Here is a 13166-nt window from a genome sequence, read left to right as displayed (position 1 = left end):
TAAATGTGGGTAAGAGGGAGGCACTTTGTTGGGTTTCTGTCCATAGCTCTAGGAAGTCTTGCAAGAAGTCCTGAAAATAACAGGTAGTTTCAGTGAAGAAGAGGTTTAGCCTTGAATATCTGTACTGTCGTGTGGCTTGCACAACCTAAATAAGCTGGAGGTTAGACTAGATGACCTTTAAAGGTCCTTTTCAAGCTGAACTATTCTGTGTTTCTGTTAAATATAGCTTGGGTTGTATGTTTTAAATGAGATTTGTGCTTGGGAAGTGCCTGCTGCTCAAGGGTTGCCTGAAAGCTCAGTGTAAACAGTATTTACATTCAATGAGTGCTTTAAAATAGCTTGTGGATGGGTCAGATTTCGTAGTAACATGTAAATTCATGTTTGGACTTCATTATAAATAATAGGATGGCTTTCAGGCTATTTAATTGTAATGCACAAGTTAATGCCATTCTCAGAGCTGCAGATTGTGGGGTTTCTCTTAGAAGCAAATGTAGGTGCATTTTCCTCCTGTATTGCAGAGAGCTCTGGGCTGTGCTGAGGCCTTGTTCCCTGGAAATGCCAGAGCAACTACCATCAGCCTGTCTGTCTCTTAGTTTCTTCCAAGGTTTCTTTGCTGGAAAATGTTTGATATACAGTCTCATACCCCTTTGCTAAATTTAGCTCTTCCTTTTCAAGCCTGTCTTGGGACAACAGGGTTTTGGTATTTGAGCACTTTTCATATCTATTTGGTTGTCCTGTACAATAGATGAAAATAGGTTCTTGCCACAGTGCATTTGCTTGTAGTTACGTAGAAGCTAAAGTACTGGAAAGCCAAGATAAATGCATCTTGTTGTTCGTAGAACTCCTTTAATACCACAAAGCACACAAAGTAGAACAGGGATGGGGCAGAAGTGAAAGGATTGCCTGAGAAAGATTATCCACTCTTTACTAAAAGTCTATAACAGGCCTTTGTTGGACACAGCAATGTTATGTCAGAACTCTGATATGACAAAATAAAGCATTTTCTCTCTGATTTGGGGTTGGTAAGACTTGTCCTTATGCTCTAGGACTTCATCTGGAGCCTGCACCTTTGTCACTTGGCCTGTAATTTAGACGTGTGCATTAAAATAGCATCAGCAGTGAGTTTGGCTTTTACTGGTTCATGGCTGAAGAACAACAACTTTTTTTCCTCCTTTTTTTTTTTTGTATTTTTCCTTTTTTCTCCTCCTGTCTGGTTCTAGCAACATGCTTTTACACTTGGGCACCCAGATTCAGCCTAGGAAAAGCAATTGTGTGAACGGGTGTTGGACACTGTAAAGTGGCATGAGCTGGTGAATGAAGGTCCTGGCTGGAAACTGAAACTTGGGTTCTATTTCTGGCTCTTATCTGCTGTGAACTTAGGCATGCCATTTTCATTTCCCACCTGTTTCTTTCTCATCTTGTATCCCTCTTAATATTTAAATAGCCAGCTGTTTGTACCCAGGACTTGCTGTTTGTGCCATGGAGAGCAGAACTTCTTGACCGATGGATGCCCTTGCTGTGCTGATAACTGGGCAAACCTTTCTGCTTCAGACAAGAGCTATGAGCAGAAACACAGAGCTGTGTCATGTCAGTTTAACACCACCCCCCCCCCCCAACTCACACAATGCAAGTTGATATGCATATGTATATATCTTAAATATATTGCTTCATAAATGCGTGTCCATGCTAAACTGCCTCTCTCAAGACCGTAAACAGCTCAAGCCTATAGCCAATCTTTTTTGAACCAGCCCTATTTTATCTGAACCAGGACTCTTCAGTAACATAAGAGGTACATACAAATTTCAAGAGTAAATCCATACAAAGCTCTGTAGAATTTAATCTGTCTTTTAGTCACCAGTGCCTTTTTCCCCCTTTTTTTTTGGTACTTTGATAGCGTGGAAAATGCTCAAGAGCTTTTTATCCTTGAAAAATGTATTTCTATAGTCTTTTCAAAACCGAGAATTGACAAAATTGAGCTTTCAGAAGCATATTTGTGCAAGGTTATAAATATCTGAAAATAGATGTGGAATGGACAGCTGAACTGGGCCTGTAGAGTTGCTTTTATGATAAAGAGAAAGGTGTAGCACAGACACTACGTGTAAAATACAGATTTGAATTAGTGTTGCCTATTCTTTGCCTTTGCAGGCACATCAGAGGGCTTTCAAAACATGCACTTCTGGAAGTCCATTGGGTGTCCTGCAAAGCATTGCTGTTGGTAGGTCATTGCTGTAGCAGCTTCTCAAGGTGATCGTCCTCTGCTTTCCTCGGGGTTGGGTTTCACTTGGTCACATCTCCATCTCTACAAAGGGGATCATCGTCTGCTTTCCTCAGGGTTGGGTTTCATGTTGTCATAGAATCATAGAAGCATAGAATGGTTTGGGTTGGAAAGGACCTTAAGATCATCCAGTTCCAACCCCCCTCCCATGGGCAGGGACACCTCACACTAAACCGTGACACCCAAGGCTCTGTGCAGCCTGGCCTTGAACACTACCAGGGATGGAGCATTCACAACTTCCCTGGGCAACCCATTCCAGTGCCTCACCACCCTCACAGGAAAGAATTTCCTCCTTATATCCAATCTAAGCTTCCCCTGTTTCAGTTTTAACCCGTTACCCCTTGTCCTATCACTACAGTCCCTAATGAAGAGTCCCTCCCCATTATCCCTATAGGCCCCCTTCAGATACTGTAAGGCTGCTCAGAGGTCTCCACGCAGCCTTCTCTTCTCCAGGCTGAACAGCCCCAACTTTCTCATCCTGTCTTCATTCGGGAGGTGTTCCAGTCTGCTGATGATCCTCGTGGCCTCCTCTGGACTTATTCTAACAGTTCCATGTCCTTTCTACAAAGGGGATCATCACCTGCTTTCCTCAAGGTTGGGTTTCACTTGGTCTCATCTCATGCTCAGGAGAGATTGCCTGGATGGGTGGGATCAGGTAAACTGATGCCCTGCTCTCCTAACCAGCAGCCCAGATGTTTCTCTGCTTCTTTTGTGTCCCCTCTGCTGGAGGCAGGCTGCTGTTTGCCAGTTATGCGTTTGAATGGCTTGGTGTTGCAGCTCAGGGCACTGCAGGCTTGCCTGGAAAGGCTGAGGTGTTGGCCAAGTACGAAGACCATACTGTGCTGTCTTGTGTAGCTGTAGCAAGACTTTTCTCTACCATTGCACAGCCAGCCTCATCACCCTATTCATTATTTTACCTTCAGACATGTTTTATGCGTTACTGCTCTGTATTTCTTCTTGGGTGAAGATGTGATTTGGGTTAAAACCCTGCATACCCTTTCACCAATTGTGTTACAAGTTTGCTGCATGATTGTCCATACATTTCTCTTTAAAATCTAGCTGAATTTCCCTTTATGTTGGTCAGAAGATGAGGTGCTGCTACAGCTCCTCAAAGAACAGCAGGAGGTGGCTGGAGTTGAAGCGCTCTGCTGTCAGTGTTTTCTAAGAACAGAGTAAAGACTTTAGATTTAGCAGTAGCACTGTTGCTTGTAGGCTTCGTTTGGCATGGTTTGTTTTTCCTTCTCACTCTTTTGGAATAGAATTAAAGCATAAAAGCAGCGTATCATTAAAATTTACTTGGCAAAAGTACTTGCGGAAGAGTGCTGTGGTAGAAACGCGTATACATGGATCTTAAATGTTCTGCACTTTTTAAATACCCCTTTGAAATTATGTTGTTACAAAATGTTTATAAATAGAAAAAAATCCCTCCTTTGTAAGTACGTGGAACAGTCCAGGGAGCAGGATTCAGAATCTTTTTTGCTTCAACTTCACTTTTTACTTCCTTAAATCTGAAGTGGTAGTGTTCTAAAGGAGCTGAAGAGGTATTAAGTAGTGCTCTGGTGTCAGTTTCTGTATTAGGATTGGGCCCTCCTGTATTCACTCTAAGCACAAAACACTGTTTTTATTGAAAACACTTGCAGGGAGTAAATCAGTTCTGATCCCCTCAAAACTCTGGTATTTGAAAAAGCATATGGTCATGAATATAAGCAACATGCGCATCCTTTTTATACCAGAAGACCTCTTTTTCCTCCTTATCTCAAGCTTCGGTGACATTCTCTGCATTACTTTTTTTAATTACTTGATGTCCACATCTTTCCCTTCAGCAGAGATGCAGTCATTCTCCTTGTCTCACTGATACCAGCATGCATTGTGCTCTTTTTCTGTAGTTGTGTTGTTATGTTTTGTGTTTCAGTATCAGAGCTGTAAGAATTGCATTGAAAATCGTTCTACAGAAGCATTCTGGTGAGCTCTTTCCTCACAAGCCCAAGTGATGCCCAGGCTCCTGTGGCTAGGCATCCACTGGAGAAAGGTCTCCTGCTGGATGTCTTGCTTGGCATTAGGTTTCACCTGTCCTGAGGGATCGTCAGCCTCTTCAGTATCCTCTCACTGTCTAGTATAGACTGTGCCACACTCATGGGAGGTGTAACATGGTACCAATGTTGTAACAGCCTCTGGGATATAGGGATTTTAGTTCTGCGTTGTCACTTTGTGTGGAGTTTCTTAGAGGATGGAGAATGGTCATTTGCAAATGAAAATAATGGTTAAGAAGTTTCTGTCTGTTGTTTGTTGTGATGAATTCTGATATTAAGTACTCAATATGAGAAATACCTAGCCTGATGAGGAAAGAAATTCATCACTGAGGGTGCTGCGGCCCTGGCCACGCGTTGACCAGAGAAGCTGTGGCTGCCCCATCCTGTCGGTGTTCAAGGCCAGGCTGGATGGGGCTTGGAGCAAGCTGCTCTAGTGGAAGGTGTCCCTGCCCATGGCAGAGATTGGAGCTGGATGAGCTTTAAAGTCCCTTCCAACCCAAACCATTCTATGACGCCTAGCAAACTGTTATATCACACTGATAGAGTGAGCTGCGGGTGTTTAATGACAAGCACTGCATGCAGCTTTAAGAGCTGCTTTTCCGAATATGAGCTTCTGGATCAATTCATCTTTTGATATAAGCATTAATATATATTCACTTACTCCGTAGGATGGTTTTGACTAACAGAGCAGTGAATTAATGATTTGCACTCTCATTTTTTTTTCTCTCCAGTGCAACAGAATGGTGTACGACACTGCTCCTACACGGCATCAAGGAAAAACCTGTATGTTAACAAAAATACAAAGGTTATCTGTCAGGGTTTTACAGGCAAACAGGTATGTATATAAAGGATTTTTTCTGTCACCCTTTCAGTTCAGAAAGTTAGTTGGCTGAAAAATGTAATAACATAAAATGGATTATAAAATGGAAGCCTTGGGTGAGATGGTTTAGTGTGAGTTGTCCGTGCCCATGGCAGGGGCGTTGGAACTAGACGATCTAAAGGTCCTTTCCAACCCTAACCATTCTATGACTCTATGATATGCTGACTTTGACTGTGTTGATGGGGAGCTGAAAATCATGATCAGGAAGGTCCCTTCAGCAGTGTTGTTTCCTTTCTCTGGTCCAAATGGACACTCATATTCAGTCATACTAGGTATTTTTTAACTTGTGTACAAGCTTAAAACTTGGTTTTGAGTCACCTCTATTGTATTACTTTTATTTCTTGTTCTTCCTGCTGGTCTTCAGCCTTTTTATTGTATCCACCTGAAAGGGTTTCTTTGTAAAAGGAGTTTTGCAGGAACCTACAAAAACTATCATTTTAGAAGTGCCTCTTTCACAAATGCTTTTGAATGTCAATGCCTATTAGTTAAGTTTCTGTTTTTATTTCAAGATACTTAATAGTTTTCTTACATCCCCTCTTTTACACCTTTGCAAGGGGAGAAGGCTGCTTTTACTACAACTCTCAGCTAGTCATGGATGAGAGTGCAAATTTCTTTTATTTCATTACAGTGTTCATCTGCCAGGCTTGATATGGGAAATAAAATGTGGCTGTTAAGTCTGCAGGTGTATTAGGAACACACAACAAAATCACTTTAGTATGCAACCACAGTGCTCTGATTTAAAAGAAAAAGCATAGCATATTCTGGATGCATTTAAAACATGATACACTCTTTAAAATAAGTGGTGGTATATATGTAATGAAAGCTTCCCTTGTTGTAAATTTAGTGCCTTCAGAGTTACAGGTAACAACAACTGCTTGTGGTTCATTTTGTTTGCTATTACATGCCTTTTAACTTTACTTATTTTCTCTCTCATAGGGCACCTTTCACAGCCAGCAGGCGTTGGACTATGGCACCAATCTAGTTGGAGGAATTTCTCCAGGGAAAGGGGGGAAAACTCATCTCGGTCTGCCTGTGTTTAATTCTGTGAAGGAGGTAATTTGCAGCAGTGACTGGAGGGCAAAGAGTTTAATGCTGCTGACGGGCTTCTTATGTCATTGCTTACACTGAAGAGACATTTAGGCCATAGATGTCACTGTGCATGGAGTGAAGTAGAAGCCTTGTAAAAGCGGGAGCATTCAGTGTGGTCAGCCATGAGTTTGGCTTCCACTGTGAGGTTGATACACTTATTTCATGCATGCAACTAGTTCCTCACTGATCTTGGTGTGTATGATGAATTTTTAGCTAACTGTTACCTAAGGCTCTGAAGACAGGCTGAGAGAGCTGGGCTTGTTCAATCTGGAGTACTGAAGGCTCCAGGGAGACCTTGGAGCAGCTTCCAGTACCTAAAGGAGCCAACAGGAAATCCAGAGGGTGACTTTTTACAAGGCATGTGGGGGTAGGACAAGGAGAAATGGCTTTATACTGAAAGAGGCTAGGTTTAGATTAGGTGTTGGGCAGAAGTTCTTCCCTGTGAGGGTGCTGAGGCACTGGCACAAGGTGCCCAGAGAAGCTGTGACTGCCCCATCCCTGGCAGTGTTCGAGGTCAGGTTGGACACAGGGGCTTGGAGCAGCGTGCTCTAGTGGAAGGTATCCCTGCCTGTGGCAGGGGCTGGAACTGGATGAGGTTTAAGGTCCCTTCCAACCCAAACCATTCTATGAGTCTGTGATTCTGTGATGGTGTTCAAGGGGCAGATCCTATCCAGCCAGTGGTTAGTTCTCAGCTCCTTAGTTGCACACTGTATATCCCATTTTCACTGGATTTAACACTTCCCTGGATTATAGTAAATTAATCCATAACAATTTACTTAATTTATGCCTGTGAATGGATGTATTTTAATAACCAGTTATCACATGTTCTCTTCAGCCCCACTAAATACTCAGTACCTTTTTTATTATGTCCATTGTAGGCCAAAGAACAAACCGGTGCTTCTGCCACTGTTATATATGTACCTCCTCCGTTTGCTGCTGCTGCGATCAATGAAGCGATCGATGCAGAAATGCCCTTAGTTGTTTGCATTACTGAAGGTATTCCCCAGCAGGATATGGTTCGGGTTAAACACAGACTGCTTCGGCAAAGTAAGACTCGACTAGTGGGTCCCAACTGCCCTGGAGTCATCAATGTAAGTGACTTCTGGATTTGCTCCAAGGCTGAACCGTTCTTAGTGATGGTTTGAGTGTTCCATCTGACTTCTCCCACTCTTTCCTTAGCCTGGAGAATGTAAAATTGGTATCATGCCTGGTCACATTCACAAGAAGGGAAGAATTGGTGAGTTTTTGAATATTTATGCATCATCTAAAGCTAAAGTATGGTGCTCTGGTGTTCTTACTCATGAGGCTAGTTACATCCTGCCCTGAAGACAGTTAACACACTGTATAACAGCTTGTACGTCCTTCAGTTTGTGAGTGAGCCTTCCTATTATCAATTCTGAAAGCCTAAATATCAGTCAGTCAGCCATAGCAAGCACTGAGTACTGGTGACAGAGGCAGAGCAATTGGAAGTTTCTGCAGATAATGTCATTGACTTAATTTTCTTAACACTCTTCTTTGAGGATACTTCCATTTATCCGTGAGATTTGAGAGCACTAAGCCCTCCAATGCTGTTTGTTCCAAAAGCCTGGCTCCTGAGGACTAAGGTCCTACACCTATAGCGAGCTCAGTGTTGTAGCAGAAAGAAGAGATTACAGGCAAGTTTATAACATGATAATTTGGACAATTACACCATGATGGATGGGAGTGACAAATGTACCCGCTTCTGAGACAGTGGTATTAAGGTCAGAAAGGCGGTGACTTGTTCATAATCATATGTTAGTTACACACACTGTTGCATGCAAGTCTCTTGCCCTGACTTCTGTTGGTTCCTTGTTCTAAACTATGGAAATAACAACTTGATTATTTTAGAAGTAATGATGTTCAGGACCTATAAAGAAAATTCTTCCAAAATAGGTTTTTATACTTAAATAGAGCTTCAGAAACATTGTTGTCAACAGCCCACACTGCTGCTATCTGTCAGGAAGTAACCAGGTTAACTCGAGCACAGTACCCTTTCCAACATTACCACTTTCTTGATGAAGAATGTGTTTCCTGTGGGAAAACCTGTTCAGTGCTCTTGAACTATGTACACTCAGTGCAGTTTTTCTAACACAACAAACTCTCTTTGCTACTTAACCACTTCTGACATGAGAATAAGCTGTACCTGTTGAATGCTGGAGGATGCATTAACACTGGTGTTACACCTCCAGCTTTCAGAAGTACCTATAAATCTGGAACTGGAAAACCAGGTGACTGCAGTTACCTTTGTAGATACCATCAAGGCATTGCTCTGTGACTGTAAAAGTCAATGTTAACTGATGTTGCCCTGGTCTCCCTTCCAAATCAAAGTCCTGTTCAGTTTTTCTAAGTATCTACAAGAGATGCTTTGTAGTCACAGGATACTGCAATCTGAATGTGAAGAGCATCAAGTGTGAAAGAAAATGTGAAATCCTAAATCCAGGTGCTCCCACCAATGCTGGAAATGGTTTCGTGGTGATCCAAGGACCAGGGAATAAATATGTAACTTTGCCATCCTCCCAGCCTCGTCTAACACTGTGACCTTTGGTGATGTGCTCCCCAGCTTTCTATTACTGGAGGTGTCCAGGAATCATTTGTTAATTTTGGGATGCAAGCTATAAATATAGTCTTTGGGCCTTTATCTGTAGCTTCTCTGAGGCAATCTGATCTTGATAGTAAACAGGAAGCTCTTTGCAAACATAGCAAGGAAAAAAACCTTTGCTAGTAGACATCTGAGCTGTCCAGCAGTATAAGCCTTTGATAAAACCAGAGTTACTAGTCTAGTGGTATACTTTTTCTTCTGTTTATGCAATATACTTATTATATTCCTTCTTAGATGGCTTGAAGTAGATGGAAGGCGATGACCTTTTCTGTTTTCCCTTTTTGTAGTATTAACAGAAATTTTTACTTGGAAAAATGACCAAAACCCCATGCAAATATTTTGCTCCTGATCTAGGCTGTGTATTACCTTCCATCCTGAATTTAAAACTGGAGTTGTGGTCTCTTGTAATACTGTAATGGAGATGCTGAATGTGTTATTGTAGAGCAGTGAGCTGCAGCAACATACACCTTAATAGTGGTGACTTTCATTGTGCAGTGTGTTTCTGTTCTGAAGGATCTCTTGTGTGCCTGGCCGTACTGGAGAGGGGATTAATACAGGATTCTTTTGTTAACTGTTGGGCTGTTTCAAGTTCAGTGCATCAGCTAATTGCATACAAGACAAGATGTATATTCTTCTACTTTGTTTGCAGGTTTAGTCTGTTGACAATTAACTGTCCAAAATGCCAACCAAGAAATAGGATAGACAGAATCTGACATAGAGTTTTCATGTTCTGGAAAACCTGGCATCTCATGTTCAGTTTATTTAAGTGATTTTCATTAATGTAAGACCAACTGCCTCTAATCATGCACTTAACTATGTTAGTGTTAAGTTTATCACCCTTTCTTTCCTGAAGGTATTGTGTCAAGATCTGGAACCCTGACATACGAAGCTGTCCATCAGACAACGCAAGTTGGATTGGGGCAGTCCTTCTGCGTTGGTAGGTTTCCTCAGCCTGTTACACCTACACTATTCTGCTGCTGCTTTACAGGAAGAAATCCAAAGTAATGTCTTTTTGCAAGCATAGAAATTGCTGAATTCCACTTGAGAACTGAGATCCCTGTGTGCTGTGAAGAGTATAACCCTTCTCCGTTACCATTTCTGCATCAGATTAATAGAAGCCTAAAGCAAGAAATTTGAACAAAGAACTGCCAGCAAACATGATGGCAATTTGGAAATAGGTTTTCCAAAGAGGTTTGATATTATAAAGGGGTAGGGCATTCTGAGGCATTTAGTTGGGTATGTTAAGTAAATTCAGTTTTCTTACAGCAAGATTCTAGAGCTGGGCTGTTGATCCTGCTGTGTCTTATACAGAGCCTCTGTATAAAGCATCATATTTTGCATATGGTTTGAAAGGTGATTACTCAGATACCAGAGCTTTCTGTAAATTGTGTGGGTAGATATTTCTAGCAGGAATTTAGCATATTCTGACTTGGGAAAAGCCATCAGAGCTGCCCCTTTTATGTGCCTTTGGGAAAGCTCTTCATACTGAAATTTACTTTGAAGCTTTTATTGTAAATGCAGCATCATTATCTTCAGTCAATCTTCTTTTATTTTTTATGTTTTTAATTCTTTTTCAGGGATTGGAGGTGATCCCTTCAATGGAACTAATTTTATCGACTGCCTTGATGTCTTCCTGAAGGATCCTCATACTGAGGGGATCATATTGATTGGGGAAATTGGAGGAAATGCTGAAGAAGATGCAGCAGCATTTTTGAAAGAAAATAACTCTGTAAGTCTTCAGCAACTTGCATCCAGGCACCTTGGTAGTTAGCCAATGTTTTTGCCGTGTCAGAGAAAACTCAGTTCAATCTCTCCCTTCTACTTGCAAAGAAATCAAAGTATGCTTCTATTAAAGAAAAAGGGTTGAAAATAGGATCTTTCTCCAGATGAAATCTATCTGGAGAGCAATGTCATCTTTAGATTTTTGGTTCTGTAATGATATTAGGAGGAACATTCTGTTTCTTATAATATGCATGGCTCTGTAAGAAACAGAATCATGGAATAGAATACTTGGGGTTGGAAAGGACCTTAAGGATCATCCAGTTCCATCCCCTTTGCCATGGCCGCCTCACGCTAGACCATATCACCCAAGGCTCTGTCCGGCCTGGCCTTGAACACTGCCAGGGATGGAGCATTCACAACTTCCCTGGGCAACCCATTCCAGTGCCTCACCACCTTCACAATAAAGAACTTCTTCCTTATATCTAACCTGAACTTCCCCTGTTTAAGCTTGAACCCATTACCCCTTGTCTTATTGCTACAGTCCCTAATGAAGGGTCCCTCCCCAGCATCCTTTCAGCCCCCTTCAGATACTGGAAGGCTGCTCTGAGGTCTCCACGCAGCCTTCTCTTCTCCAGGCTGAACAGCCCCTACTTTCTTAAGCTGTCTTCCTACGGGAGGTGCTCCAGCCCCTGATCATCCTCGTGGCTTGCTTCTGGTTTGTGATCAGGAGAGAAAGCATTCCATACTCCTCAGACTCTTGGTTCTGTGTTGTCTGAGGTTTCTACCTGTTTGATATATTTGCCTGGCCAGTTTATATTGAAAATAAATACATAAACCTGCCATCTGGAATTGCTCCCCCATGTAACAGGATCTTTGCTTTCTTCACAGGGTCCGAATGCCAAGCCTGTAGTGTCATTCATAGCTGGTCTGACTGCTCCTCCAGGCAGACGGATGGGTCATGCTGGAGCAATCATTGCTGGAGGAAAGGGTGGAGCTAAAGAGAAAATAGCAGCTCTTCAGAGTGCTGGTGTTGTTGTCAGCATGTCTCCTGCTCAGCTAGGTAGCACCATCTACAAGGTTCGTTGCTTGGGAATTGGTATATGTGCTCATCCAGCTGCTTTTGGGATTGGGAGTGCATCTTTTACCTAGATATCCTGCAGCTCTGAACTTAAACGTAAGAACCGTATTGACTGAACAAGCTGCAGTTATTACTTAGATAAAGGCAACACTAAGTGGGCATATTACATGAAAGTCAACAGCAAAGTAGGGATTACATTTTGCTTTAAAGTGTCACAACTTGTTGAATTCTGTTTTCTGGATGTAAAGAACCTAAATTAGTTTAACATATGAAAACACTCTTTGAAAGCAGGGCATTTGAGGTCAGAGAGCCTTGGCATGGAGGTCTCTCTATGTTAGGTACTAAGTCAGAATTGTGGCTGAATACATACAGCTGAAAAAGTTATGTATGGAATAGGATTACTTGCTTTTTTCTTAATGCATATCAGAAAAAAGGCATTGCTTCACACCTAGAGATGTATAATTCACCTGTGCTAGGTACTTCTTTTTTCCCTGTACCAGCTGTATAGTACAGCATCCTCCTAGGCTGCAGTGGGATTTTTCCCTTCTGTTGTTTTTCCTTTACTACAATGAAAATCTTGGATGCCTCCATGGCTTGAGTCCTTTACTGTTAGGATGCAATTGCAGCTCTTACACAGAATTAAGTGTTTCTCAAGCCTGTTGTGCTATGCCTGAGAACAAATGTTTCCTTGACAGCAGTGCAGTCACTGACTGTAGACTAACACTACTGGTTTTTCATAGCTGGTTTGTTAATGTGAAGTGGGAGAACGCTTATTCTCCTTTCTCCAGTATGCATTTTATATTTTAGTGTTTAATAGTTAAAATCAGATTTGCTAAGATAAATACAAAGTAATTTAAAAAGAAATAGTGATAGAAGTGGTTTCTTTCCCCCCCCCACTGGTTACGTCTGTGTGCTGTTTGCAGGAGTTTGAGAAAAGGAAATTGCTGTAAGAGAAGACACTTTGGAATACTGTCTCCAAGACATCAGTGCAGCACCTGGCTTCCGCTTATCTTTTGTCTGCTAATCTTCAGTTGCCCAAAGGACTGACACTGGTCTATGAATTTGACTTGGAAGCCATAAACCTCCTGGCTAAACCTGTTTTGATGTCTCCTTGGTTTCAGACATTATCACCTCATTGTAAATCCCAGCAAATTAATAAATCTACTAGTAAATCTGATTCATCTGTTGAATTCCTGAAGCAGAGCCATTTCTTCCATCAGCATAAATACTCTTTTGTAACCTAAGCACTGCCTGTTTTTAAGGTAAAGTCACTTCTAGCGATGCTTTTAAGGATCAAGGCACTGACTTTATGCAAGTATCACACTTGGCTTTATTTTTACAAAATCCAGTCTTACCTGTTTGTTGCTGGCAGTTATGTTTGTTTGAACACTAGGCCAAAGTTTCCGTCCATTAAACCAAAGCTGCTGGATCTGAAGGGGTTGCTTGTTGATCCACGTAGCTGGATATGCCTG

General features: G+C 41.8%; 1 protein-coding gene and 1 long non-coding RNA gene across 2 annotated transcripts; both read left to right on the top strand.

Moving 5' to 3' along the window:
* Positions 1-1882: 1882 nt before the first annotated feature.
* On the top strand, positions 1883-2975 carry LOC130595994 (uncharacterized). The gene is made up of 3 exons (XR_008971437.1): positions 1883-2244; positions 2308-2332; positions 2870-2975. It is a non-coding gene; the product is annotated as an uncharacterized LOC130595994 (long non-coding RNA).
* A 2027-nt stretch (positions 2976-5002) lies between these two features.
* On the top strand, positions 5003-12871 carry SUCLG1 (succinate-CoA ligase GDP/ADP-forming subunit alpha; the record flags this gene model as incomplete). Its single annotated transcript, XM_057403201.1, has 8 exons — positions 5003-5140; positions 6122-6238; positions 7153-7365; positions 7454-7511; positions 9748-9831; positions 10472-10623; positions 11505-11693; positions 12618-12871. Coding segments are annotated over 8 exons (978 nt in total), but the record flags the coding sequence as incomplete, so codon positions are not given.
* Positions 12872-13166: the final 295 nt, after the last annotated feature.

Source organism: Pezoporus wallicus, unplaced genomic scaffold (genome assembly GCF_028554395.1).
Source record: "Pezoporus wallicus isolate ANWC-B61680 ecotype Strahan unplaced genomic scaffold, APGP_CSIRO_Pwel_v1 contig_6644, whole genome shotgun sequence".
Taxonomy (NCBI): Eukaryota; Metazoa; Chordata; class Aves; order Psittaciformes; family Psittacidae; genus Pezoporus; species Pezoporus wallicus.
This window is presented reverse-complemented; position numbering and strand designations above follow the sequence as displayed.